We start from the raw sequence: 25,769 nt of genomic DNA on the forward strand, positions 1-25,769 counted from the left end.
ATTTGTAACTGGTAAAGAGGCCCAACTACGTAAGAGAATTGATAATAGCATTGTTACATCTAGGCTTGTTGACAATATACAGGGACAGATCATGGCGCGTCAAGCAAGCCCGAGGGCGGTTTTGTTTCACCTTGAAACACTTTCTACATTGACAGAACAAAGCGAGATCCGCGCTCAAATAACGTGGAACACGAGAATGGTCAATACATCCAACCCACCACCTACTTTTGCTCCATGAAAATGCCCGCTCTGGCGTTCAGGTTTATGTTTTCGTGGAGTCAGAGTGCTTTGTGCATTCTGCAGGCAGCTCGGATGAGTACCGAGGAGTCTAACAATTCTTTGGGGCCGTGTTTGGTGCATCTAGTACCAATATCCTACAGCGATGACCGTAAAGGGAGTCTCCCCCACCGCCTCTGACGCCGCCCCTGCCGCCAACGGCTGCACGGTTCAAAGGAAGTTCCGGACAACGAAGGTGTGGATGAAGCCGAGGCCGAACTTTGGGCCGAAGTCTCTGAGCTACTCAGGCTAAATGGTCGAGGGTGGGGCGTTGGAGGAATTTGAAGAATCCGAAATTTCGACGTAAAATCGCGTCAAGTTGATGTAATGGGAGTGAAACACCGCTGTGCTATATGGTTCGGAGCAATTCCAGGCTGCCAGGCGTACAGTATTACCTACGGAGAGGTCAATATCCCTGCGGAGGCATTCCCATAAAGGTGATCGACTGAACTGGATTGACAATCTACTTCACCGATCAGTGTCATGCGGAAGTGACTAACGAATGGGAGTGGATTGCATGAGCATACCAGCCAGGTCATGGTAACTGATCACATCAATGTCTCTTTCCTCTGGGTCTCGATCATCTTATGGCACCGCGAAGCAGACACAAGAGAGCAAAGCCTAGCGTGAATTTGCTCTTCGATATGATAGGCTGTACCGGTCGACAAAGTTGGTCGGACGAAAGATGTTTTTAAGACGCAATAGAATGCTCAAGAAGTAAAGGACATGAAAGATCAGTGATCCAAAACCGTGGGAGAGAGGACCCGGCTTTTTCTCTGCTCCTGGGAGTTTCTGATAGTGCCCGTCGAGTGTTGTCGATACGGCCTTGGGTGCGTGTCAAGGTCCATGGCCGTCTTCGGTATCTGTGTCTCAATTTAGCAGAACAATTCTTCCACATTCAATTCTACCGTCCAAGGGCTTTCAGGCATGGATCCCAAATCAATGAGAACGAAGGCCAGAGGAGTGGACATTCAGGTTCATGTCCGAACTATGCTATGTGCCATATTGAACCGAATGATGCGGAGTATAGATCTAGGAAGGACATAGTCAGGAGCATCGAGCTGCGAGACCAACTTCCACTCAAACTGCACCCGCATACTTTGATATCTAACACATCGGCTTGACGGGGAATCGGTAGGGGCTTCCAAGCTTCTCAAGGTTTCGGAGACCAATGACGGATCTCATAGCCCACTAAGTTGACGTTCAACGGATCTGAGAAAGAACGAGGAAGAATGATGAGGCTCTTAAAATCCTGGGGGTAGGAAAGAGCGCTTCGTGATGATTATCAGAGGACCATCAAGCGATAGGATGAGCATAGGGCGGCATCACGCTTCTCCCAAAAGAGTTGCGTTTCTCTTGGCGCGGTTGTTCGGGCGTCACACGCGCCTGAAGACTTCAACATCCATCAAATTGGAGCGCTGCTCACGAGCCAATATTTCGAATTACACGAACTGCATTCTCGTTCTTCCATCAAAGGCTGAGGATGACCCTTCAATCCTAGAGATGGCTGATTGCCCCTGTTGCGGGATGGTGGTCGCTTGACAATGCCGTCCGCGGTCGAGGGCATATCAGTCCTCCAGGAAGGATCCCCGCATCGGTCCCGGAGGGCTTCTCTCAGGATTTTGAACCGAAACATCAACCAGGTGGTCCTGGGTAACCTGCTTTTTGATGCCTGGTACTATTCGCCCTACCCGGACAGTATTATTCTCGGTCCAAATGCTCAACACGCCTACAAGCATGTCGGATCCGCAGCCGACCTGAGAAACGGGCACGCTCATAGTCTCGTCAAAGATAAGGAAGAGCCACTCTGTCGTCGCCTCTATGTTTGTCCAAGTTGCTTTCGCTATACCCCAGATGAGCGTGACTATGTGCAGCACTTGCAGCATCACCGAGGCTTGCGCGAGCAAGGGCTCGAGACTCAGCCCGTGCCTGAATCTGCGTTCAAAGTCTACGAATGGGATGGTTATGCGGTATGGGAGATTGACGGCGAGAGGGAAAAGCTCTACTGCCAGAACCTTTCACTTTTCGGAAAACTCTTTCTAGAGCAGAAAAGCGTCTTCTTTGATACTGGTGGTTTCAAATATTATGCCTTGACGCATATACCCTCCCTTCCACCGTCCCCAGCCCCCAAAGGACGGGGGCGAAAACGAAGCTCATCGGTCTTTGAAGATGATCTTTTACCCCGTGCCCAGGTGCTTGGATTCTTCTCCAAAGAAAATTTGTCTTGGGACTCGAACAACCTGGCATGTATCTTAATCTTTCCTCCTTTCCAGCACCGGCAGTTGGGTCAATTGCTCATGGCAGTCTCCTACAAGCTCAGTGGATGGGAATGGGAAGGAGGAGTGATTGGTGGCCCGGAAAAGCCTCTTAGTGCAATGGGCCGCAAAAGCTACCTCAGATTCTGGTCGGAGCGTATTGCTCGGTTTATGATGGGGCAGACGGCAGATGCGGATGCAAAGAGAGTTTTTCCAAATGCGAGGAAAAAGACTGTCAACCCTAGAAAGGAAGAAATGACAGTCAAGGAAATTGGAGATCGAACGGGGATGTTAGGGGAAGATGTCGCTGCTGCCCTTAGTGAGATGGGCATTTGTAAAGTGATGGTGCCCAAACGCAAGAAGAACACATCCACCGAAGCCAACGGAACCGGTGCCCATGGTGAACCAGACGCAGGGGAACTGGCGACCATGATCGTTCAGCGATCTAAAATTGTGGAGTGGGCGGAGAAGAACGGTGTTGATTTGATAAGCCCTGTCCGAGAGGAAGGATTCTTGGGCGAGTGGGCATTGAGCGACGTGGAGGATTCTGGCAATGGTGGTGAAAGTTCCAACGACGATGCCGGCACAACTTGATCCATGTCTTTGTACCAACAGGTGCCAGGGGCTTGGGATTCGGTACAAGATTGCGGCTCAGGCGGTTTGATAGAAGTTTCAAAACATCATAGTGGCTTCCGGTGGTCAGCATAGACTAGCATGAATAACCAAGACGCCGAAGAAGTTGGTCCGGAAGTGATCATCTCCATGCCCATGTTTCCCCCCCCCCCCCCGAAAAGTGCAGATGGTCCTGTTTGAGAATCCTATTCAGGCAGGCAGCTAGGAAACTGAGGCAGCTAGTAAAGGCTTGGTCGAGTCTAGCATTCGATTCAGAGAATAGTGTGGCCCGACTTGTTCCATAGCCGGGACGCTGAATAAGTATGATGTCGCCCGCCAGTCATGACTTTATGATCACCGGCAAGGATGGCGTGTCCCCATTCCTTCTCCGTTAGTTCGCAGATGGCCCCCGGTCGGCGACATCAGTGTTTTCCTTTGGAGCCATGCCCAAGGATGGGACCCTTCACGACATTGCAGATCTCACCATCCAGATGTGAAACTGGAGATCGATTATGATATGCAAAATTCCGTCGTTGTGCAACTCATGGGGTTGGGGGGGGGGCATAAGCAAGGGACGTCCCGTTTGCCATTCAAGAGTCATAACCCCTCATAACACGGGAGTCTCCCTTCCCCCGATTTTCTTGCCGCGTCTCGGTGGATGGACCGCCTAATTTCAGAGGAACTTTGGAGGCTGCCCCTCGGTAGTGCCGAGTGCTGGAGTCACTTGCTTGGGCGCCAGCCCACGGAAGCAAAAAAACGTACCCAATCAGAGTCCAGGTCACAAAATTTGGGCTACCGTCGAACCCTCACTCGGCCGGAAAATTCAAGAGCCGTAGTCACAGGTTGGTCGCAGATGCTGCTTAGGACTGAACTGTGAGTTATGGAAGGGTTCGGGCTCCCGAGAGTTAGCTTTGAGTATCAGAAGCAGCCCCAGGCTGCCAGTGACAATTGTTTCCAACAAGCGAGGTACGCCGAGGACACCAACTTGACGTCCGCATCCGCGACAGTCGGGGTGCCGGCGAAAATGTTACGCGCACCGTTGCGATTTGCCCGTTCCCCTGCATATTTGCTCGTGCTCTTCCCAATTCGGGTTCATGGCAATTGGGACCAGAGCGTCGAAGAAAGCGACACCATATGTGGTATGGCTCGGGGTGGGAACGGGAAATTTTCCCTGGCAAGCGTTGAACATGGTAGAGTTTCCGATCCCAGGACTTGGCGTGACTTAGTTCTCACTGGACGTCCACCTTGGGTTGCTAAGTGCAGGACTCCCGTCAAATAATCAAACAAGCTTGCAACAGCAGGCGAGGGACAGCTTAGGGGGACGTCCGGGACGCATCGAGACTTTCAGCCTTCTCAGCCCCTTCCAAGCCGCCTCGTAAAAGCTTGAAGATCTCTGTTGTGTGCCTTGAAGGCAGTGCAAGTGAACAATCACTGCCCCCCGCAAAGGGAGGTGGCAAGGAAAAAGGTTCGAGATCACGGAGTTGTGCCACCAGGGCACCGATTCTCGCTTGTACAGAACAACCGTGGTACTGAACTTTGGGCCTTGACTTTTTATCTTTTGCAAACATCTCAATCCGTCCTACCCTGGCTGTATTCGGGGAAGTAATGGAAGTGATAGAAGTGATGACACTCCTGACGGGTTGCTTCACATGTCGTTCTGGGTTTTGTGATGAGCCCACCGGACAATTTTGACCCGAGCTCAAGCTAGTGTGATGCCGTTTGGCTGGGATGAGAGAGACAAGGGGAAGGTTTGAGGAAGCCGAGTGGACAGAAGAGGGGCTAAGGCAAGGTAGTCGGGTGTAGCGTTGCCAAAATCTGCGGCCAACCCAGCCACGCAACACGACGGGATATGTGGAGTGGCTGCCGCCTGGCGACTTGGGACCAGGATCAACTTCTGCCGCTAAGGGGCCCCTGGCTCTAGGGCTGCTTGTCGTGGGATAGTGGGGCATATCCGGTAATAGCGGGCTAGTCAGGCGCAGGAACGATAAGTCGTCGATGAGGACTGATTGAATCTGTACGAGGGACTGGGAGGAGGACACATCGGTCCAGATCAGAAGATATGACCACGAATTGAAAGTTGAACAACGGCAGACCGAGAAACCAGAGGGCTGTGGAAATGAGAGGAGGGGCCCAGACTCGATGATGTCGATTGGAATCCGTATGTATCCCATCCAAATATTCACCTACTGTGTTACCGAATCATACGCAGTTTGTCATTGTTATTTGGGCCGGTGGGTCGTGGTCACGGTGGAAATGGTGGAAGAGATCCGACTACGGAAGGGTATCCGTAGCGAAACTAATGAGTACTATGATAGGAACTTGTCACGATGGAGTAACGAACTAACCAGTGGGCAGGATTCCATGCCTGTTACCAATGATACCAGGTACCAAAATTCTCCATGTAATTAGGCATGTAGATAGTACCACTAGCTACTTGTCGCGTATTCTGTATACTGTGGTATTATCCCCATACAAAATCCCGTCACAGTTACTAAACTCCCCTGTCGAACGGTTTTGCAGTCGAGTCATTCAATTCTATCCTGGCCTTTTTCTGGTCACGGATCCTTCCAAGCCCGTTGCTCCCCATCTTTCATTCCTACCGCATCTGGCATTTCCCTTTAGACTGTTGCTAGTCTCTGGTACATCCATGCAAGTTCTTTACCCGTACCGAATACCTCTGGTCCTTCACTGCTCGATCTCTCACATAACTACCTCTCCATCTTCCGAGACATACTCCTACAACGCCGCAGGATACAAACTGCTGCAGCATTTCCTCCAGCTCTCTTTCTCTTCTCGTCTGGGATATTCCCTTCCCCCAACACCACATCCCGTCCCTCTTTCACATTCGGAATTCCTCTCGCTCGCACACGAACACAACTCATCCATCATTATCAGGCCTTGTCGTCAACGCACGGTTCACAAATTGTCCAGCTTTCGCGTTGACGTACGAGCCCTCACAGGTTTCACCACTGCTGTGTTGTTGACAAATTCCCCAACGCTCTAAACAATTGGACGCGTATTCCGTGCAACCAGCTTCCTGGTGACTCGGTCAAAGAGGAGGACCCTCAAGATCTGATCTTTCGACACCTCTTCCCTCGACCTCGACATTTTTCAACATCGGTCCGACGCGAACATCAAAAACTCAAATCCACGTGCTTGAAGTCCCTGAATGGAAGCCATGTCTTCTCCCGAGGGAGATCCTGGTTCTCAGGGTGCCGCCTATTCATGGGTTCTCGAGCATTTGTTGGCCTACCCAGGCACTTACGAGATTCCCTTGCGAACTATGTACGCTCTCAATGCCGCAACCCAAAATCAACAATGTCCGAGTCTGCCAACATCACCCACCGTCATTGGAAATGCCTTTCCCCGCAAAACCCACGATGCGGTGGACGAACAAAGTATGGCTACTGTCACAGCAGCTGCCCAGTTGCGGGCAAACCTCATGACACATATTTCACAACTACCCTCCCAGCCAATGTCATTACCTCCCAGCTTCATAACCAGCTTCGTTCGACGATGTTTCCCTCCTGAACTGGAACAAGTCGATTTCCCACAGGCTTTGACCGCGATGGATTACCTCAAGGACCTGGAAGTTCGACGGAGACGGGAGGTGGTGGCGGCGCTGGACAAGCTGGGCATCGAAAGAGATGATATCAGCCATCGAGACAAATTAGCCCGCAAGTATCCTGGTGTGTTGCGGTGGGTCATGGATATCGAGGACAAAGAGCGCAAGATCGAGGCCCTGTATACGCAAGTTTACTTGGGTCTGAGACGCTGGACGATGATCAACGAGCTCTCGTTGACGCCATTCAACAAGGCCAACTGTTTAGCCATGCTCAGCACCCTCTATCCACCCATCACTATCCAACCCACGGCCCAATTGACGCCAAAAGTCCTCGCTGATCAGGGTAAAGGGTTTTTCAAGTATATCACGGCTGTCGAACGACATGGGCCTTCAGTTCTCTCCAAGCTCATGGATCAGGGCAAGAGGCCAGAGGATGCTACAGGATGGACAGGACTCCGAGAGACACTCGATGACTATGTCTGCATGGCAAACAGTGTCATTGATGAGTGTTATGAGATCACCGGACGTGACAGTTCTCCGATTGCCGCCTCTTTCAGCTCCGCAGAATATGACGAGGATGGGCGAAGCAAAGTTGACTCGGCCATCTCCTTCGGTTCAGCTGGCTCGTCCAACCGCAACTCTGGTCAGAGCCATGCAACAAGACCGAGCACAAGTAGCAGCTTCAGCACTGGAAGCCGCAATCATAGTCGTCAGGTGTCGAGGGACAAGCAGCTACCAGAGAAGCCGTTACCACCCCCCAAGGATGACGATATCGCAGTGACACAGAAAACTTCTGGATCAACTTTGGAGCGAATTGCTCGCGAGTTACGAAAAATGAAAAGTCGAAATAACGTCAACTACGAACCACGACCGAGAACTGCATCGGCGCCGTCCACTGAGATAGTGATGATGGATAACTCGGAACGACCACCACCAACACCCGCGAAAGACCGCGGCTTGAGTATTAAGCGCAGTATTAGAAGGATCCGGTCAAATACGAGTCCTGATGACGGCAGCCACCGTCCCACAAATCGCAACGATGAACAAATCATTCAAGAGATCCCAGCATTTGATGCAGATGAGATGAGGAGAAGACGACAGGAATATGACTCGCAGGCAAAAGCCAAAGAGCAAACAATCTGATGTGAAGTTGAATGCCATGATGTACAACATTGTACCAGACAATGATCGCTAATGAAATTTTTTTTGGGGGGGTTCCCAAGGCGTGTGGTCGCGGCTACTGATACCGCGAATGTGCGTTAGGGAAATGGCGCGGCAATTGTTTAATGAAGCGACATGGAAACGATAAGAGTGCAGAATGTGTTAGTTTTGAGCCCCTGTAGCCTCTGAAATACCGGTGTCGGACGGAAAGCTCCCACGAGCACAAAAGAAAAAGTTCAAAAAAGGGCCATATGTATGGTTAAAAAAGCATCGTTTCTACAGGCATCACCTGACGAGCTTCCATCTTGAATGTTACAAGTTGATAAATGCGAGAAGTTCAAACCGGTGCTCGAATGAGCTCTTCTGCGGACCCCAAAAATTACTTCGTAAGCGCGTGGCCGTTTCGCCGCAAAGATTTTTCCCACTAATCAATCTCGCATCGGATTTATAGAAATTCCGGCTAACATCAAAGTTCTTTGAGACTTGCCTCTCTCGTGTTGTCTTTGCCACACAACATTTCTATTCGGGACTTTGCGATTTAATCACACGTCCAAACCCTCCATCTTTTCAATCGACAAGCCCCGCACACCCAACCACTTGATAGGCTCCATCCTCTTCTTACAACATCTCACTCGATGGATATTACAACCACGAATCCTCGGGGTATTCCCACCTTCCCGTTCATGTCGAATGTCACAGATTACGTCAAGTCGATCGACGAAGTGGAATCAACACTGCAAAGATTTCAAGAGATGATCTCGAAATATACCTTCATGCAGCGGAATGTAGAGCGCAGAGCAGTTGGCTTGAAAGAGAAATTGCCCGAGATGAAACGAACGCTAGAGGTCGTCAGGTTCATCAAGAAGAGAAGAAAGATCATTGCGGAGAGGAAAGAGAAGGGCGCAGATGAAGATGAGCTTGACGACAAATTGGAGGGCAAGAAAACCACTCCCGACGACATCGAAACCACATTTAGTCTGCAAGACACGCTCTACGCAAAAGCAACAATCAAGCCTGCGGAAATCGGTGAGGTCTACCTCTGGCTCGGAGCCAATGTCATGGTTGCATATCCCCTCGATGAAGCAGAGGAACTTTTACAGGGAAAATTGGATAAAGCCAAAGGGAGCTTAGCCGCCGCGGAGGAAGACTTGGAATTTCTGAGGATCCAAATAACTACGCTTGAGGTCGCTATTGCCAGAGTACACAATTGGGATGTTGGTGAGAGGAGGAAGCTACGAGCCGAAGGCAAATTGAAGGGTGAAAATGAAAACGACAAGGATTGAGCCAGACACTGAGAAAAGCGCTCCGATGTTTATTAACCACCCGTTGTCCACCCAAGGGGGCCGGGGGGAAGAACGTTCCTCCACCGCCAGAGACTGGTAAACTTCGTACGACGGTTTACGGCGGCCAATCATAAATCGATCCAGCTTCGTCTGCAAAATTCAGCATATCGTTACCGAGCAAAAGCCCGGAATTATCTGCCGATCCGCCAAGGTATTTAAGGTTCTCTAACGGAGAATGTCAATACAATCGAACAATGCGTTATCTTCGTCCATCGAAGAAGCAACGCTCCCTTCAGCCCTCAGCAAACAGACTTGAGGAACCTCTCCATATCTTCTAGTCTTTTTTCCTGTTCGAGAGACTACCTCTCGATGAATCTACTATGACCATCCAAGTTTTCGCATTTGCAGAGTATGGAAGAGTCGCCGCTTTCCGCATACCGCTGTCTGGCATTATCCTCATCGAAGCCTTTCACTGGCATCCACAGCGTTCCAATGACCGCACTTTCGGAAATACAATAGAATTTCCTAAATCTTTGTCTGTCAGAGACACTGGGCTTGGGGGGCCTTGGCAGGTGCGTAGGAAGATATGTCTGAGACAAATAGTGTCAGGCCAGGTGTCCATTGTTGGTGTTTGTTCGATTCTCCGATGTTGGGTCTTTTTGAATCCCCCCCTCTCCATAATTAAGGCTGCGTGGTGGTCAATGATTCCTTTCTTGCCATCGCATGCGAGAGCAATGTCTGAATGAGGGAGTCTTTCGTCGGTGTTGAAACCATCGCAGCGTCCACACTCTGGTGAGAACTGTATCAGGCCAAGGCTGTTTGGTGCTTAGCAAAAGAGCCGGCCTGGCTCCTCATCTTCCTATGCAGGACTCAGACTGGAGCTCGAGACGACCGATTTCGAGCCCATGCGTTGATTCTTCATTCAGCGAACCGAGGAGCAAGAGCAAACAATGAATAATTGAAGTTCCCAGTCGAGTCAGGGGCATTCTTCATACCACATCAACGCTACGCTCAAAAGAAAAGCCGACCTAACAAGTCTGCATGGAGTTGGAGCATTTGATCCAAGCCAAAGTCCATGGTGCTTCACTTGGATGACGATACGGAAACTGCAATCAAATTCAACGAGACGCAAGATACCTAGGTAAGCTTACAGGATATCGAACAACGCTGAGGCATAAAGTCAATTGCCAACATCTTTGTGCTGAAGTGTAACGCATTGAATTGCCTGACATATTAAGCCATCAGAGTCAAGGGACTGGGACGAACGGTGTGATGCCAGACAGATGAACGAATTAAAAAAGTGGAAAGGGAAAGTCGATACAATAGGACAAGGCCGTATTCCCCCTGAACTCAGACCAACATGCACCCAAAGGCACGGATTTGTCCATATAGAGTCGCGGCACTGGAGACACAAACAATGACTTCAAAGAAAGAAACGAAAGGAAAAACACTGTCGTATGCAAGTTTCGTCATCATTACGGTTCCTAATCTCATAGCCCAGCGCCTCACTACAACTCCCCAGCTCCCATCAGTATTCAACTGAATCTCGACTCTTTTCTATTCATACCGAATACACCTCTCATATCGTTCAAGCTCATCCACGCAATGCTATGCAACGTTCATCATCATCATATCATCATTCTCCACTTCACGACCTCGTTGCTCTCCCACCCAATTCTCCTCCGACATGCCGCATCTCTCACGCCATCATACAATATGCAAGCATAATACAGTGCAATGCTATAATTCATTAACTCATTAATCGTGCAAGCATTCGTCCCTCCCTCTTTCCCCCCTTTCCTCATCACAGCCCTGCCAAACAGGTTCAGACAACACAATGAATAGAGAAGTCGGCGCGGGATTATATTCAGTGCTAGCCGTGCTCTGAATTGTCCGCATACCTATTGTCATCATCTTCAACGTGGGATGAAGTAACCGAAGCTGCAGAGATATCAGGCTCGCAGTATTCGCCACAAGACTCCTGGAATATAGAGTCGAGTCCCTTACGCTCGCTCCTTGTCGGTTTCAGCGTGTCATCACTGACGGAACCGGAATATTCAGGTTCTAGGGAAACAGCGCCAGTCGGATCCTTGGGACTCTCCGGCCCAGAACCTCGCCTATGCTCATCTCGTTTATGCTGACACTGGCTTGTGATAGCAGTCCCAAACTGATGGCGTCTCGTTGATGGCGTTGGAGAGCTGAAGCTTCGAACCTGGCGAATCGTCTCTGTCGCCGTTGTATTGTGCGACCTCAAGTCGTCAGCATCGCCGCATGCATCGTTTCTGCTATCAACGTGTTCGGTGGACCAACCGCGGTCTCGGACTTGACAGGAATGATCACTGCTACCGTCGACTTGAGGCTCGACGGCCGTATTGTTTCGAGATCTTCTACACTCTCCAGTTTCCCGTAACATCTCGGCCGGCCCTTTAACAACGGCTCCACCGACAGCAAGCATAATAGCAACACTGAACTTGCCCCAAAGAAAGAGTGATCTCCCCCAACCAACCCTAGGTTCACTCGGGAGAGACTTTGACGTGGTGGACGCTTGCGCATTTGATTTCTTATCGTGTTCACTGGCCGCCTCTGAAGATTCTTGGGCCGTCGTGTTTGAATTATCACCCACTGGGGGATCACTGACACGCGTCGTACAACACCGATCGGCGATGGTTTCGCCGTCATAAATATCCCAATCCCACGTGCGACCATCCTGGTTGGGACGTCGATACCCAATGAAAAGGCCAAGCACCCACCAACTCAACTTTCCAAACATGGTCCAATTTGATCGCCAGGCATTTGCCATCACTCGTCGAGCCAAGGCGAGAGGGTCTCGCTTGAAACTTTGTATGTAAGACGTGTATCTCGATAAGGTCGCATAAACTGTCTGAATCGTAATCGCGGCAAGAGGTCTTGAGCCTATGTTCCAATGTTGAAATATCTCCAATGAACTCCGGGCTCTCGTAGGACCTTGTTTTCTGGCGAATCCAGGGTATGGCAGATTCGGGATGGGTTTGGCTGTACGGTTTATGACCGAGCTTGGCATCAGCACTTGACGAGACCCAGGCGGAGGCAATGGTGTTTCAGATGCTCCACGGTTAACGGCCTCAGTATCCGGCAGTCCTAACTCGTGTACAGAGCTTCCCTTTCGCCGTTTTCGAGGGTTCAGGGGAGACGAATCATAATGAAAATGAGACAATGGCCGAGCCGCTCCACTTCGGGGTTCAGAATATCTCGAAAACAACGGGCGTGGGACTTCGACATTATCATTGATATCACCAATCGGAGATTCATCGCATTCAGGCGAGAGTTGCGGATCATGGAAGATTGAGCTCATCCCCAGTGGTTTCCGCGTATAATGGTCCTCGCCTCGATCCATTTGATCACGATATTGACCGAACAAGAATCCACCTTCACTCGGTATTGTCTTCATAAACCCAGAGTCAACATGAGCACGAGGTTGGGGTTTCCCAAGACCTGAAACTTCGAGATTCAGTCCCAGGTGCTTAGGCTGAAGTGGCGTCTGGTATTGTGTACTTTGTCTTGGATGAAGAAGCTCATCTATGGACGTTGGAATGGCTCCTGGTCGAAATGGTTTTTCATCCTTAGCAAAGACTTCATCAAGGCTCTGAAATGAAGGGCCCGGTTGGCCAGTGACAAGGTCAGGACTCAGCGGAGGGGTTCCATGAAAAGTTCCGTTTGTTTTGCATGACATGGGAGAAGGTTCCCATTGTGGCGCATAAGAAGTAGTTGGGAGTGGGCGATCAGGTGATGTAATTGGTGATGTCGAAGGTAGGTTACCATTGTCGGCAGTGAACGTAGGCAAAAGAAGAGGCTTCAACTGGGTTGAGCTTGATATGAATTTTCGAGGTCTTCGTTTCGAAGGTTGCTTCACTGGAGATTGTGGTCTACCTTCAAGCTCAGAGCGTCCCGTTGTAGGCATTTCTGGGTTGTTCGAAGCATGAGACGTCAGTGTAGAGCATCCAAACCCTCCCCGATTAGAAATTTGCGAACATGACCCTTTAGTCCCAGAATCAACTGAATGAATTTCATCTGTAACTGGCGGAGAACCGGTTGCACGAACACCTGGACTTGACACCAAAAGTGATGATGACGATGACGACGACGACGACGACGACGATGCAGGATTTGCCGGGAAATAATCTGAACCGCGATTTGCAGGTGATGCGAGGACCGACTGCGGTCTGCTCAAGGGTGTTTGGCCTCCGGGAGAGGAAGGAATTCGAGGAATGATCAGAGACATCGGACGCGCATTCCTCCGTCTCGGTGTAGGAAGTTCCATCTTTTGCTGCAATTTCGTGGGCGACAAAGCCAGGAGCTGGGTCAAGACCTCATTACGCTTCATCATGCCTCGATTGGTAACTTCCAAGCTTGTCTTGTCCTCTTCGAGCTTGTCAATCCTGGACCTCAATACTTCCAGGGTGTTTTGATCGAGTCTTTTCTCTTCGCGAACATCCTCCAGATCTCGAATCGCGCTTTGTTTGTGCTCGACTTCGTCTTCCAGGTCTTTAATCCTCCTTTTCAGCTTCAATTCAGCTTCTGTATAGCGTTCGATTGTCTGACGGAGTTCGGATTCGAAAGATGCCCTCAGAGTCTCCATTTCTTCCCTCAATCGGTCGTTTTCATCCTTCACTTTTTTCAACTTTTCCTTCCATGATATGTTGGTGGTTGGAGAATACATGGCGTCCTTGACCATTTGCAACTCATTCTCGACGTGTTCGATGTCCTCTTCTGAATTGAACCGCGGTCTGACTGAAGACGATTTACGGCGCGAAGACGCTCGCGTTGAGCGGTAATATGGAGGCTCTTTGTCAGGCGATGGACGCTGAACGTTGACAGAAACTTCTCTCAGGCCGCCCATACTCGGTGAGCGATCTTGAGTCGAACTGATGGAAGGTGGCTCTATGTTGCTTGATGCGTCGTGGTACACTGACGGAGACTTCGTACCTATGATTTCAGGAAGCTGCTTGTCTGGCGAATCCTGAAAGACAGGTATGGGAGCCCGCTTCCGTAATCTGCGCCCACTATAGCCAGCTGAATTTGTAATCTCGTTCAATATTGAAGTTCTCGGCGAAGGGCTACTTAGAAGTGTAGTCTCGTGGTAATTGTTGCCATCATCTTCGCACTTGTTAAATCGGGACCCGTCGCTCTCGGCTGACCGAATCAGATGAGGAAACGGTACTGTGATGCCATGAACAGATAGTCTTTGTGCGGAGAGCCTTGCATGACGAGTCGGTAACAATCGCTGCTGACGAGGATGAGGAGCCGATTTGGGAGTTGTTTGTATCGGATGAGGATCGCGCAAGGCTGGGGTAGGAATCGAGCGCGAGCGGGTATGGATTGTACTGGCGTGTGAGTGGGCGTCTTCCATCGCCGTATTCAGGAATTATGTTGTCATGGGCCCCTCTCTTCAACAGTCTGGTTCGGCCGTACTAGGGCATACCATCGATCTGGGGGAGAAAGGTGGCGACAGGACGAATAACTGAGGATGAAATCAACTAACATTCCGCACCTCGCACGGCGAGGGAGTGATGCAATACTCTAGCTGTAGGAGCAAAGCAATGTGAGAAAAGAAGAGAAGCAGAATAAGGGAATTGAAGGAATGACTTTTGAAGTATAAACAAGTTTGCTCAAGTAGAAGTGAATGCAGCTGCAATGGAGGGGCCCCCGATCGCGATAATGACAGTGAAAGACGACAATGGCGAGCCAGGAGGCACAAAGAGTCGATGAGGAACCAAAAGAGAAATAGAAAAGAGTGCGAAAAAGGCGTGTTTACGTTCGGCTCACGCGGTTCACCGAGGTCCAGGGAACAAGGTTCCCAATACCCGCCAGGGAGTATCCACCGCTCGTTATTGGGCTGTCAGACCTCGCTTTTGTCTACTCTTTTGGTGATTTTGTCGGTCACGTTATGCTATCACGTGATCGAGTTACCAGCGAAGATGCAGGGCCCCAGTGGATTTACACGGACAAATGTAGCGATAGACGTGCATATTCCTGCGCGTCAGACGGGTCCAAAACCAAGACAGCCAGCGGAGATGCTGCCGAAGAACACAAAAAAAAGTCTTTCGAGGAATGTCAAATTCATATATATTATGATCTTAGTTCGAGGGAGCCGAGATCCTATTCTAAAGGTACATCCCAATCACTCCCTCGCCTGTATGCGCCCATCCATTTCATCGCCAGTGCCTATACAATCCCATATGTGTTAATGCTCTGCTATGCCGATGTTATACAGGATGAAGGTCCATTTCCAACGATGATTCATTTACTCAATGTTGATGCGTCGGCTCTCTGGGGCTGGGCCCTTGGGGACCACAATGCTGAGAACACCGTTCTTCAAGGAAGCCTTGACCGCCTCTTGGTTCACGCGAGCTGGGAAGCTGAAGCTGCGAGTGAATTCTCCGACGTGGCGCTCAGAGATCCAGTATTGATCTTTGGCAGGCTCCTTAGCCTTTGCTGGCTCGGTGGCTGGTGTTGGTGCTGGTGCGGCGACCTCTGCGTTCTCGTTGGCGGCCGCAGAAGAATTAGCCGGTTCCTCATCTTCAACGGTGGCTTGGTGTGACTTGACACTGCTGGTTTCAGATGCAGGAGCTTTCTCGATCTCAGATTTCTTTTCACCCTCGACGGCGGCTTGAGGGTGTTGACCAGATTCGGTGTGGCGCTCAGTACGACCCTTGATGGTCAACGTGTTCTCGTCGGTGAATTCGATGCTGAGATCCTTCTGATCGATACCGGGAAGTTCACCCGCGAGGGAGTAAGCCTCCTCGGTCTCCTTCAGATCGAATCGAGGATTGAATTGTTTTCGTGCTTGACGAGAGGCTCTCTGGAGTTCATTGAATGTCTCATCAAAGAGGCTAAAGAGCGGAGCGGCCTCGTGGCGAACTGGTCCGCAGCGCACAGGGGCGTAAACGATTCTAGGGAAGAGGAAAGACATGTTTCTCGTATTGGATGGTATGGTTTTGATGATTCTGGACGATCGAGGGATGATTCCTGACGATGATCGGATTGCGGGAAGCCCTGCATCGATCAAGATTTTATAGCCGCTCATCTTGCCTGATGGAAGATACTGGGAGAATCGAGGTCGATGAGAAAGCAGCTTATGTCGACATTGTCGACAAATGTCGATAATGCTAGCTGATTCTGGGAAACGCACGCAGTTGTCAGCCTGATTCCAGTACGTGCCGGAAGTGGCGAAACGTTTCTCCGAGCATCTACACGGTTCTCTAATCACGTGAGAGGGCCGGCTCTGCCATCAGCAAAACCCTTCAGCCACGAGTCTTCCATCCGCACGCGAGGATCAGATGCGTTTGGTCGTGAGATTAGATCTCATTGCTGGCATCAGATCCCGCCACGAGCACATCAATGGATGTCTTTGACCCCCGGTGACGAGTATAGCTCGAGTTTCCGGGACCCCATCCGGAGCAGAGTCTCGATCGCGGAGAAATCTTTTTTATCGATCTTCTGGTTCTTGCGGAATTCTCGTCTAGCCAGCACGATCAGATCTCGCTTGGGCGATATGGACAGATCTCAGACTCACCGCGCCGCGTCTCGAAAGTTCTGCCTTGTTGCCTGGATAGTATTTGATTAGAGTCGGCCCTTGATGTGTGGCGAAGCTAGGTCGGACCAACCTCTGGCTTCTTGCCCGCCTCACGCAGACATTGTCGATAGAGTTTGAGGACTTCCCGCTGCAGTCCCGAATAGCGCATGTTCGAGGTCTGACACTCGCGGAGAAGTGCTAAGAACCGCGCCACCGACCGCACTATTTGGCTATGGGGGTGTTATTTTGTTTCTGTATCATCGCTCGATCCTGGATCGCATTCACCCGTGGAAAATTCCCCACGCGTTGGCCGAGGTGACGGGGTTTAAGGGGGAAATGTTTTGGGGCAGCGATTCTTGGCAGCGGCCTTCGTACCACAGCGGGGTGATGTTTTGGTACCTCGATTTATATGCGTTTTACCGGGGATTTTAGGTACCTTTGCCTTAGTGGTTACCTGTTTCTATCCACTACTCCACCCCGAGACATTCCCAACATACGCTCAGTTTTCCGGATGTAATTAGATGACTTCCGGATCAAGGTGCAGACTGCAAGGTAAAGCCGTTTTCCACGCCTCAAGGTCGACTGCGCCCCCTGCCCGAGTCTCTTCCGAAAACGAAGAGTTCGTTCTCGAAGCACCACAAACTCCACCCTAAAATGGGCGATAGCCTTCGATATCTCATGGTGAGCTCGTGACGAGCATGGGTTTGTTCAACATTCCAATCGGTGACAGGGACGAGGTAGCCTGGGCCGGGCGCTAACGAAAACGATCCTCATTTCTATGCAGTCGAATCTTTATATCCTCTTGGCACGGTAATTTCAATTGATCAACGCCACATGCTGTAGCGGAGTCAATCACGCAGCATGCCCACAATAGACGTCTGCACGTTTCCTTCTCCGTTGTTGAGAGTTTTGAACTGCGGCATTCAAGACAAGAGCAGAAAACACAAACAAAGTCGATCAATCCGGGCTGAGTGTTCATGGAGAAGCACTATCAAACGCACACTGGTGTGGTCAATCGTCTGGAACACCAGGCGAAGTGCTTCGGCCGTCCATTTTGTTCCAGACTTTTGCAGTGAACCCTAGTCACTCGTCTTGATTGTGAGAGCGCCGATGGTCATGAGAAGAGGGTCCGTTCTCTCTTTTGGGACAAGTCAATTGCAGTGCTGTATGAACGAAGGCTGATGGATGAAGCCAAAGCATCGGAATGGTGCGACGTCGCGGAAGAACGCTTCCACGAGGCAATATGCATGTCCGGGTCCCCGTTTAGGTCGGCAACCATTGAATTCCATGTCTACCCTCAGACATGATGGAACAGGCAAGTATCCAATTCCATGTTGAGTATCTGACAGAAGAGATCTAGTAATTGTCTAAATCGGAATATCGCGGGCCCTCAAGGATATGCTGGGATGAAAGCGAGTTAAGTAAACCAGAGACACAGTTTTTGACCAATTATGTTGAAGTGCGTCATAATCATTTCCTCCATACTTGAGTGATACTCTCTCGCACGTCAACCCACTATAGAACACTTCTCAAAAATAATCCTCTATGAGACTGATAGCTCCGTCACAGATAACGGAAACCCGGAAAGCTGTTCCAAAAATTGGTATATATATTCGAGTTACCTTGTCGATCCAGAGATCTGACCCACCTTTTTACTCGTTCGCTGTACATTCAACCTGTGGTATGTACTAGATATCTCATCCGGTTTCATCTTATTCTCGTATTTCACCCATCGCCCTTGAAATCGTAAAATCCGGCACCATATCGACGTAAATCCTGTCGTCTCCAGTCAATCCCGTCGAATGACCTCATATTTCAGCGTCACCACAATTGATATTGGATCATTAGGCTTTCCCGAGTTGATAATTCTGTGCGTCACCAAGAACAATTTATGTTGCTTCTTGCCCTTGCTTGCAGGATCGTCAATCATCACCGAACTTAATCTCGCCAGATCCCGGGTCGATAGCGATCCAAAATGATCCGTCAAATTAGTAAAGATAATATCCTTGATTTCACCCAGTCGATCTGATTCGGTGAGCGGTTCATCGCCGTCGATGCTGTCACAGTGCGCCAGCTCCACAAGGGACTTCGCCCAAGGGTGCACCGGATCCAATTCGCAGAACAAAACCTCCCAGTCCTGATCCAGCCCTCTCAGTCCGGGGACAAAGTAATCACCAATCCCGCAAACGAGCACCAGACGCACACTCGTACTGCCGAGCTGGAACCTCAACGGGAACACGCCCAGAAACTCTCCCTTGTCGATGGAGAATTCTTTGCCATTCCTACGCCAGTAGCGAGACGGCAGAACGCCATTCCCATGATGCGAAACGAGACCGCCGAGCGAATCGCCAAAGCGGATTCTGATGGAATACGATTCGCGGAACCTGCCATTCGTCTCCATGGTTTCGGGCAACGACAGCATTTTACGAATGTATATCGTTCTCTTGCTGCCCTTCGACCACGGGAGACGGGATTTGGACGTGTGAAGATGTGCAGACGAAGCTCGCACAAACGTCCCTCGAACCTTCTCAAGCCGGACGCAAAGCCACTCTGTTGCCTGCCCCGTCCCCCGACAGCACGCCAGGTCCAGAATGCAGATCTCCCCCTGCTCTGCGTCGTGATAGAACGTCCCTTCTGCCCGCAATCCAATATTGGTGATCGTGACTTCTTTCCTCGAGTGATCCCCTCCCGCCTGAGACTTCAGGTCATAACAATGGAGGAAATCCAAAGGTGAATAGGCGAAGATTCCGCTAATAAACTCCGACCCGCCTTTTGACTTCCATGCAAACAAACTCAGATCGTTCGAGTCTTTCACAATCTCTTCTTGCAAGCGTGTGAACGCCTGGGGCCCTTCTCCGTACAGCAACGGCATATTCACGCCGAAAATTCCCATCAGACAGTACGCAACATCTTCGATCCTTGTCGTTTGCCGGCAAGCCGCCCAGGACATCTTCCTCCCGACAGGGACGAGGAGGAGATTGTTGTTGTCGCGAAGGACTTCCGAGTTGACCTTGGTGATCTCGCTGAGGAGCTGTTGAAGCATTGACTTGGTGCCCACTTCAACCCAAGTTTTGTCGTAGAATCGAACTTTCTGAGGTGCTATGAGTTCCTGAAGGGTCCAACCTCTCGAGAACCATCGACATTGACCCAGGGAAGCTTGAAGCTCGGAGCCGCTCTCAAGATCGGACAGGTACGCGTAGCAAATGTGCGAGTGTCCGTACCACTTGAACATCGAGTTGATGGCTTCAGAAAGTTCGGCGCTACTGCTTTTGTCGATAGCGCAGGTGTCGACCCAGGCGTACTTCAGACCCTCGCCCCTGGCCAAATGGCAGGTCATTTGGATTTTGTCGTATCCTGCCTTCTTTTTCAAAGTTTCGGCAATGGGACCCCCCGCCTCGATTTGCGCCCAGTCTTGAAAAGACACCTCTTCGTCTCCCCAGGTGTGCGAAAGTATCGCATATGGCTCGTACCAATGGTCCACTACCGATTCGAGTTTCATGGTCTCCGTGTTAATGAGCCACATTTTGCCGTGGGAGAGAATTGTCGTTATTTCGAAATGCAAGAAACAATAAAAGAATGTGACAGACACCTGCAGAGAGAAGAAGGATCGAGAAGAAAAAAGCTATCCAAGTTAACGCGTGAGGGTCACTGGGTCAGTCAGTCAGTCAGTCAGCAGGCCCAGCCTTACGCTGGCTTGTCCACATGTAGTAGCATTGAACCAATCAAATCGATACATTCCACACTGGGAAACGTGGCAGTGTATGAGTGAGCTTGACCTCTTCTGTTCTTGTCTCCACGATATCTTTTCCACGGACTAGTAACTTGGGTTGCGCTATAGATATTGAAAGGCCCAGAAAATACAACCAATCGCTATGCGCAATTTGTCAATCGTTCATTCCAGAGCAGAAAGTTCCGTCTCTTCAGATTCGTCAACGTCCATACTCCAAGCTCGGTACAACGACTGGTCCAAATTTCACTACATTCCCATATGTGCCCTCTCCCTGCACCAAGAAGTCTGCTGCCAGACTCAACTTGCCCGATCCTCGGTTCATGCCGGTCTGGCCAAAAGTTCCGTTCACCACTTCGGGATCATAAACCACCACCGCCACGTAATTTCTCCTTGCCATCAGTTTCCGGTTGTTGCTTGGTTGGCCGGTCACATCGTGTGTGAAGATTTCCATCATGTCTTCTTTGGTATCAGTCGGCTGCGAGGGAGTCGATCTCTGTCCGTTTGCCGGAATGTAAAGCGGTTTGTTGTTGTTGAGCAATTTCATGACATATCCGGGAGGAGGCGTGTTCACCACCGACGATGAAATGAGTTGATACATCGTCTTGTGATCGGATGGATGCGACGGGTCATGCACTAAACCTGCACCACAGGTGTTGACAGCACCGGAGATAAACGTCATGCGAATGGACCTCTGGTGAGAGATTCCTTGTAGCGTACGAATGAAGTAGGTCCGTTCGAGATCCTCGTCAACTTAGCAACAGCGCATTCATAACTCCCATCATGGAACTTACCTTTGACTCGTGCGTCCACTGGTCTTTCAACTCGTCTAGAACATCGATATCTCCAAAGGGACTCAGGATGCCTCCCATCAATCCTGATTTGCCGACGGCACGTTTGACCGAATCAAATCCAGAGCCCACCGCGCCCTTGGCTCCCACCACTCCTGCTACAGAACTTGTGACTTTCCCCAGAACATTATACGCACCCGTCACCGCTTTCTTTCCGGTGGCCATCGTATGAGCAATTTGCTCAGCTGCATCAAGCCTGGGGTAGATCAACGGCACCGCGATCATCAAAATACAATGCTGGATGGTCTGTGGGAGCAATGCAATTTTGGGAAAGAGACCTTGATACGTCGGGCCGGCCATGACCTGGTGAGGATTCCGTTCGCTTCTTGTATCTGGACCCACCACAGCCACAGCGGGGCCGAGGAATTTGACAAAATGCCATCCAGTTCCTGTGATGGTGAATAAGTCTCGGTCGTCCGACACGTTGCGGAGAAGTTCTAAAGTGGTGTGGTGCTGGAAAAGCAGGTACATCTCGATGCCGATACGTCCAATATTCTTGAACATGTTGCTGAATTGCATATATTCGGGATAAGATCCGAAACCATCAAAACTGTAGTTTTGTTAGCATCATACTTTAACCCCCTTAAAACCCCCCTCCTTTTTTTTTTCCTCCTTCGGGGAGACAACTCACATGTCATGATCATCAATTATCAAAATATGAGGTATTTGAGCAAAAGCTTCGCGCAAATACGGCTGGTCGAAATGGCTGGTGTAGTAATGAAAGTATGCATGGGTCACGTCCTCTTCGTGAGCTGCCGTCCAAACCGCATTCTTTCGGTTCTCCTTCCCGCTCATCGCCAACCATTGTTTTAGCGAAGGGATCTCTTTCCAGAGTCTGTCAGCATAAATTTGGCTTCCTAGCCCAAGCTGACAATGGAATCCACCGCATTCCGCATGTTTTTGCATAATATCCTTCCACATGAAACCGACACCGCCCAATCTCGTGCGCTCATTGGCACTGACGTTCAACGAAAAGTCATTTCCGGACGTGGCAATGAACCGCCAGTTTGTCTCGTGCTTGCCAGCGACCAGGAATTCATATCGTGTACAGCCAAGATGGGACGTGATGGCGTATGTCCACTTCGCTGGTTCCGACTCCTCCATTCGAAGATCAATGTCGTATTTGTAGAACGTCCAGCGCTGATGCGTCGAAATGTTGGCCGCTTTCAATTGGCGCGGGTTGGGTGACAAGTCGACACTTTGGTGGATGTGTATCGTCGGCGGTTGCGGTGCGTCTGTGACTAAAAGAATTGACCCATACCAAATGCCTCGATCGATATCCATATTGGCATAACGGAGGTAGGGACCAAAATAAACTCCATTAGTAGCCACGACTTTGTATAAATCAACTCCACTGCTCGGTGGTGGCCCTGTGAAAGCGGCCGGATTCGACAAGCCCATGACACTCTGTTGGTCGTATCCCGGAGTCAAGGGGAGCCCCGGGGATGCCATTGGTTTCTGAGCAAAAGAGAGTCCAGGAGATGCCAGAGGATTTTGATAGACACTAGCCACGGGTGATAATGGTGTGTCATTCAAGTTCAGTGGTGTTGGACCTTTGGGGAACTCCCATTGAGTCGACTGGGTCGGAAGATGGATATAATAATATTGTCCAGAGTTGGGGTCCATGTGGGCTATCCATCCCTCCGGGAGCGGAGGAGGAGACGCTGGAGGGATTTGCGACGGAGTTTGAGGCATGGCTTGCTGAGCGGGATGCACCGGGCCATTGACGGTTTGATGAGCTGCCACGCTCGGGGCGGTCTGTCGGGGATCATTAGCAAAAGCCGGATGATCCGATTGATTGGGCATGTGTGTTCCAGGCATAGGGCTCGCCTGAGGAGCTGGTCCTGCTGTTGATGCCGGAGTGCTTCCACCGGCGACACTTCGTCGGTTCTTCTCATTTTGGAGTCGCGCGGCGGCCGCGGCGGGGCCGGAAACTTGGGAATATGCCGGCGGGGGTTCTTCGTGAGGCTGTACTCTTGATATCTCACTTTCAACAGGATGCTGGGTCCGACCTGGAGACTGGATCGGTCTCGATTGAGATGCTGGTGCTGGTGCTGCCGCTGGAGGAGAAGGTTGGGCCTCACCCATGCCCTGGTAGACTGTAGGGGCTGGATGAGAGCTGCTGCCTGGGACTTCGGTTGGTGTCCATGGCCGCCTCGGGGGGTCACTGCTCTGCGTCTGGTTTGGCTGAGATGCAATCCCATACTGAGCGGCTCTCTGTTGCGCGGCTACGCTTTGAGCTTGTAAGCTGGTCAAGGTGGCCGTACCGGCAATTCCCGATGCTGCATAGCGGGCTTCTATGTCCGTCTGGGGTCTTGCGCCAGGAGCCACAATTGGTGTCTCTGGTGGAGGAGGTGACCCTCGCTGAGCACGCGTCGTCGATGTCGAAGCGGTAGAGCTGATGCGATTAATCGAGGAAGGATCTCTGATCTGTAGCCTGCTGAGAGCATCGGCGGCAGACGAGGCTGATGGCGGTGGCCAGTACTGCTGTTGATTCTGAATGCCGGGCATGGGCGCCGTCAATGGAGGATCACCTCGTTGAGGGGTTCGTTGGAAGAGCCCGTCTTTATCTGGGGCGTCGGGTCCCGGTGACTCTGGTAAAGGTTTGGGCATGGTCCCGCGTCGCTCTGCCAGAGTTTGGCCCTGTCGTCCATCTCCCGAAGTCGTTCTCTTAGCCTGTTGTCTTGTTCCACTGCCTGCGCTACCAATCCCTTCTGGAGAAGTCACTCTTCTCACATCGGGATATGGATACGGATTCGGTGCGGGGGAGCCATTGGTTCTTGAAGACTCTGATTGCTGCCTGGAATATTCATCGGGGTAAGGCAGGGAAGGCATAGGATACACCGTTGTACTTTGAGGTGGTTGCTGGGGAGCAGGGCTTTGCTTGCCGGTGGTTGAAGGCATTCCAGAGGATGCGCTGGAAGTTCTCTTATTGATGCGCAGTGGCTCGACGATGGTGGGTGAGTCGCGATCGGAGGGGCGATTGAAGAACATCTCGCCTTCCGGCTTGCCATGGTGCCCGGAGGCACTCATGACGACAAACGAAAAACGCCGAGATCGACGTATGTCAATAATGAAGATTTGCACCCGAGAGGCTTGAGGAAGGATGTGTCCAATTCTTCGTAGAAGACGGTGATGGATTGGCGGTTTTTGACCGGGTGCGGAGACACAGACTGACGAGGAGAGTGGGATGGCCCCCCGGGTCGAGGCCTTCGATGGGGACTTAATTAGAAACACCTGATGGCGTGAGAAGGTGTGTGAGAGTCCGAGGGACCTGAAAGATGGCCTTAGAAGAGGACGAGGAAAAGGGGAGAGAATCGAGGAAGACGGTTGGCCAGCAAGTGATCAATACCAGCGAGCAGATAAACTAGACGGATATCTTGGTAGATGATGAGAGAAACACTGCTGCTCTCTCGGGCGCAGACTCCTTCTTGTCGTCTCATGTGTCCTCTAACGCATGCTGGATGAACGTGACAAGTACACTTGGATTTCTCCTCTCTGTTCGCCAGCGGTACTACTTGGTACTTGTCCAGCTGCTATTTTGTGCCACTGATCCCATGTTTCCATCCTCTGATCCTCCTCTGCCGTCCAGTCGCATCTCGACGATTGTAGCCGCCCGGCCAAGCACTGTTCTTCGCTCTGTCGCCCCACGTATTTGGGCGTCAATCTGGCTCTTCATGCTCATGATTGGTCACGCCAGACCACGCTTCTCCTGTGAGCCTGTCCCCCGAAGAGCACCCGCATCTAGTTTGAATGGGGACCTGACTTTGCCGTCGCGCCAACGAGAGCCAGGTCGACTTTTATGCTCCCGGCGCAAAACTAAGGTATGGAGATCTCGAATTCGAGCCCGACTTCAGGATATGTCTTCGCCGATAGCCGCTCTCTTGACCTGTTCTAGGTCGGGTCACGTCCCAAGGTAGTGATATACCGGAAGCTTCGTATTGATAAGAGATGTCTTACTCCTTGTGTGCAGGTTCCTCCACAATGCCCTTCTGGCGCCGCAGAAAGCGACTTCAGTAGCCATCTATAAAGCCGCAGATGCAGATCGCATAGCGAGTTACACATTGTCAGAGTGTCCTGGATCAAATCAAGGTCTTTAGGATAGATAGATCCAATGGAATACCTGCATGCCATTCTATAAGCATCATCTCGAAGGGGCAGAAAATGCAGAATGCTCCGACAGCTCGAAGTGGTTGGTAAGATTGGTGAAACACTGCGTCTCTGAGACCGTAAATAGAATTTGGATAATAGGACTTGAATGATCAAGGACGAGGCTGAAGCCGATTTTCAGAAACAAGATGCAAGTTCGGACGACCTACACCAACCTTAGTATAATGCTACCTACTGGACCAGCGTAGCACTTCGTCCACAGATCTCTTAAGGATCCATCGGCACCATATGTCCTGATAAAAGAAATATGCATTCTTTGCGAACCATTCCAAAAAAAAAAAGCCAGTATTCCAATCCATTCCATTCCATGTTGAGAG

At 50.7% G+C, this 25,769-nt stretch overlaps 8 protein-coding genes across 8 annotated transcripts; 3 read left to right on the forward strand and 5 right to left on the reverse strand.

The window, feature by feature from the left end:
• Window positions 1–1,820: 1,820 nt before the first annotated feature.
• On the forward strand, window positions 1,821–3,125 carry Z518_04885 (uncharacterized protein; the record flags this gene model as incomplete). The annotated part of the gene is made up of 1 exon (XM_013418591.1): window positions 1,821–3,125. The coding sequence occupies one exon, from the start codon at window positions 1,821–1,823 to the stop codon at window positions 3,123–3,125; it is 1,305 nt and encodes a 434-aa protein (XP_013274045.1).
• Window positions 3,126–6,312: 3,187 nt separating this feature from the next.
• On the forward strand, window positions 6,313–7,851 carry Z518_04886 (uncharacterized protein; the record flags this gene model as incomplete). The annotated part of the gene is made up of 1 exon (XM_013418592.1): window positions 6,313–7,851. The coding sequence occupies one exon, from the start codon at window positions 6,313–6,315 to the stop codon at window positions 7,849–7,851; it is 1,539 nt and encodes a 512-aa protein (XP_013274046.1).
• Window positions 7,852–8,504: 653 nt separating this feature from the next.
• Z518_04887 (uncharacterized protein) lies at window positions 8,505–9,152 on the forward strand (the record flags this gene model as incomplete). Its single annotated transcript, XM_013418593.1, has 1 exon — window positions 8,505–9,152. The coding sequence occupies one exon, from the start codon at window positions 8,505–8,507 to the stop codon at window positions 9,150–9,152; it is 648 nt and encodes a 215-aa protein (XP_013274047.1).
• Window positions 9,153–11,025: 1,873 nt separating this feature from the next.
• Z518_04888 (uncharacterized protein) lies at window positions 11,026–14,538 on the reverse strand (the record flags this gene model as incomplete). The annotated part of the gene is made up of 1 exon (XM_013418594.1): window positions 11,026–14,538. The coding sequence occupies one exon, from the start codon at window positions 14,536–14,538 to the stop codon at window positions 11,026–11,028; it is 3,513 nt and encodes a 1,170-aa protein (XP_013274048.1).
• Window positions 14,539–15,432: 894 nt separating this feature from the next.
• Z518_04889 (uncharacterized protein) lies at window positions 15,433–16,215 on the reverse strand (the record flags this gene model as incomplete). Its single annotated transcript, XM_013418595.1, has 1 exon — window positions 15,433–16,215. The coding sequence occupies one exon, from the start codon at window positions 16,213–16,215 to the stop codon at window positions 15,433–15,435; it is 783 nt and encodes a 260-aa protein (XP_013274049.1).
• A 311-nt stretch (window positions 16,216–16,526) lies between these two features.
• Z518_04890 (uncharacterized protein) lies at window positions 16,527–16,873 on the reverse strand (the record flags this gene model as incomplete). The annotated part of the gene is made up of 3 exons (XM_013418596.1): window positions 16,527–16,650; window positions 16,705–16,736; window positions 16,796–16,873. The coding sequence occupies 3 exons, from the start codon at window positions 16,871–16,873 to the stop codon at window positions 16,527–16,529; spliced, it is 234 nt and encodes a 77-aa protein (XP_013274050.1).
• A 1,620-nt stretch (window positions 16,874–18,493) lies between these two features.
• Window positions 18,494–20,227, reverse strand: Z518_04891 (uncharacterized protein; the record flags this gene model as incomplete). Its single annotated transcript, XM_013418597.1, has 1 exon — window positions 18,494–20,227. The coding sequence occupies one exon, from the start codon at window positions 20,225–20,227 to the stop codon at window positions 18,494–18,496; it is 1,734 nt and encodes a 577-aa protein (XP_013274051.1).
• Window positions 20,228–20,633: 406 nt separating this feature from the next.
• Window positions 20,634–24,315, reverse strand: Z518_04892 (uncharacterized protein; the record flags this gene model as incomplete). The annotated part of the gene is made up of 3 exons (XM_013418598.1): window positions 20,634–21,176; window positions 21,226–21,832; window positions 21,914–24,315. The coding sequence occupies 3 exons, from the start codon at window positions 24,313–24,315 to the stop codon at window positions 20,634–20,636; spliced, it is 3,552 nt and encodes a 1,183-aa protein (XP_013274052.1).
• Window positions 24,316–25,769: the final 1,454 nt, after the last annotated feature.

Source organism: Rhinocladiella mackenziei (assembly GCF_000835555.1).
Source record: "Rhinocladiella mackenziei CBS 650.93 unplaced genomic scaffold supercont1.3, whole genome shotgun sequence".
Taxonomy (NCBI): Eukaryota; Fungi; Ascomycota; class Eurotiomycetes; order Chaetothyriales; family Herpotrichiellaceae; genus Rhinocladiella; species Rhinocladiella mackenziei.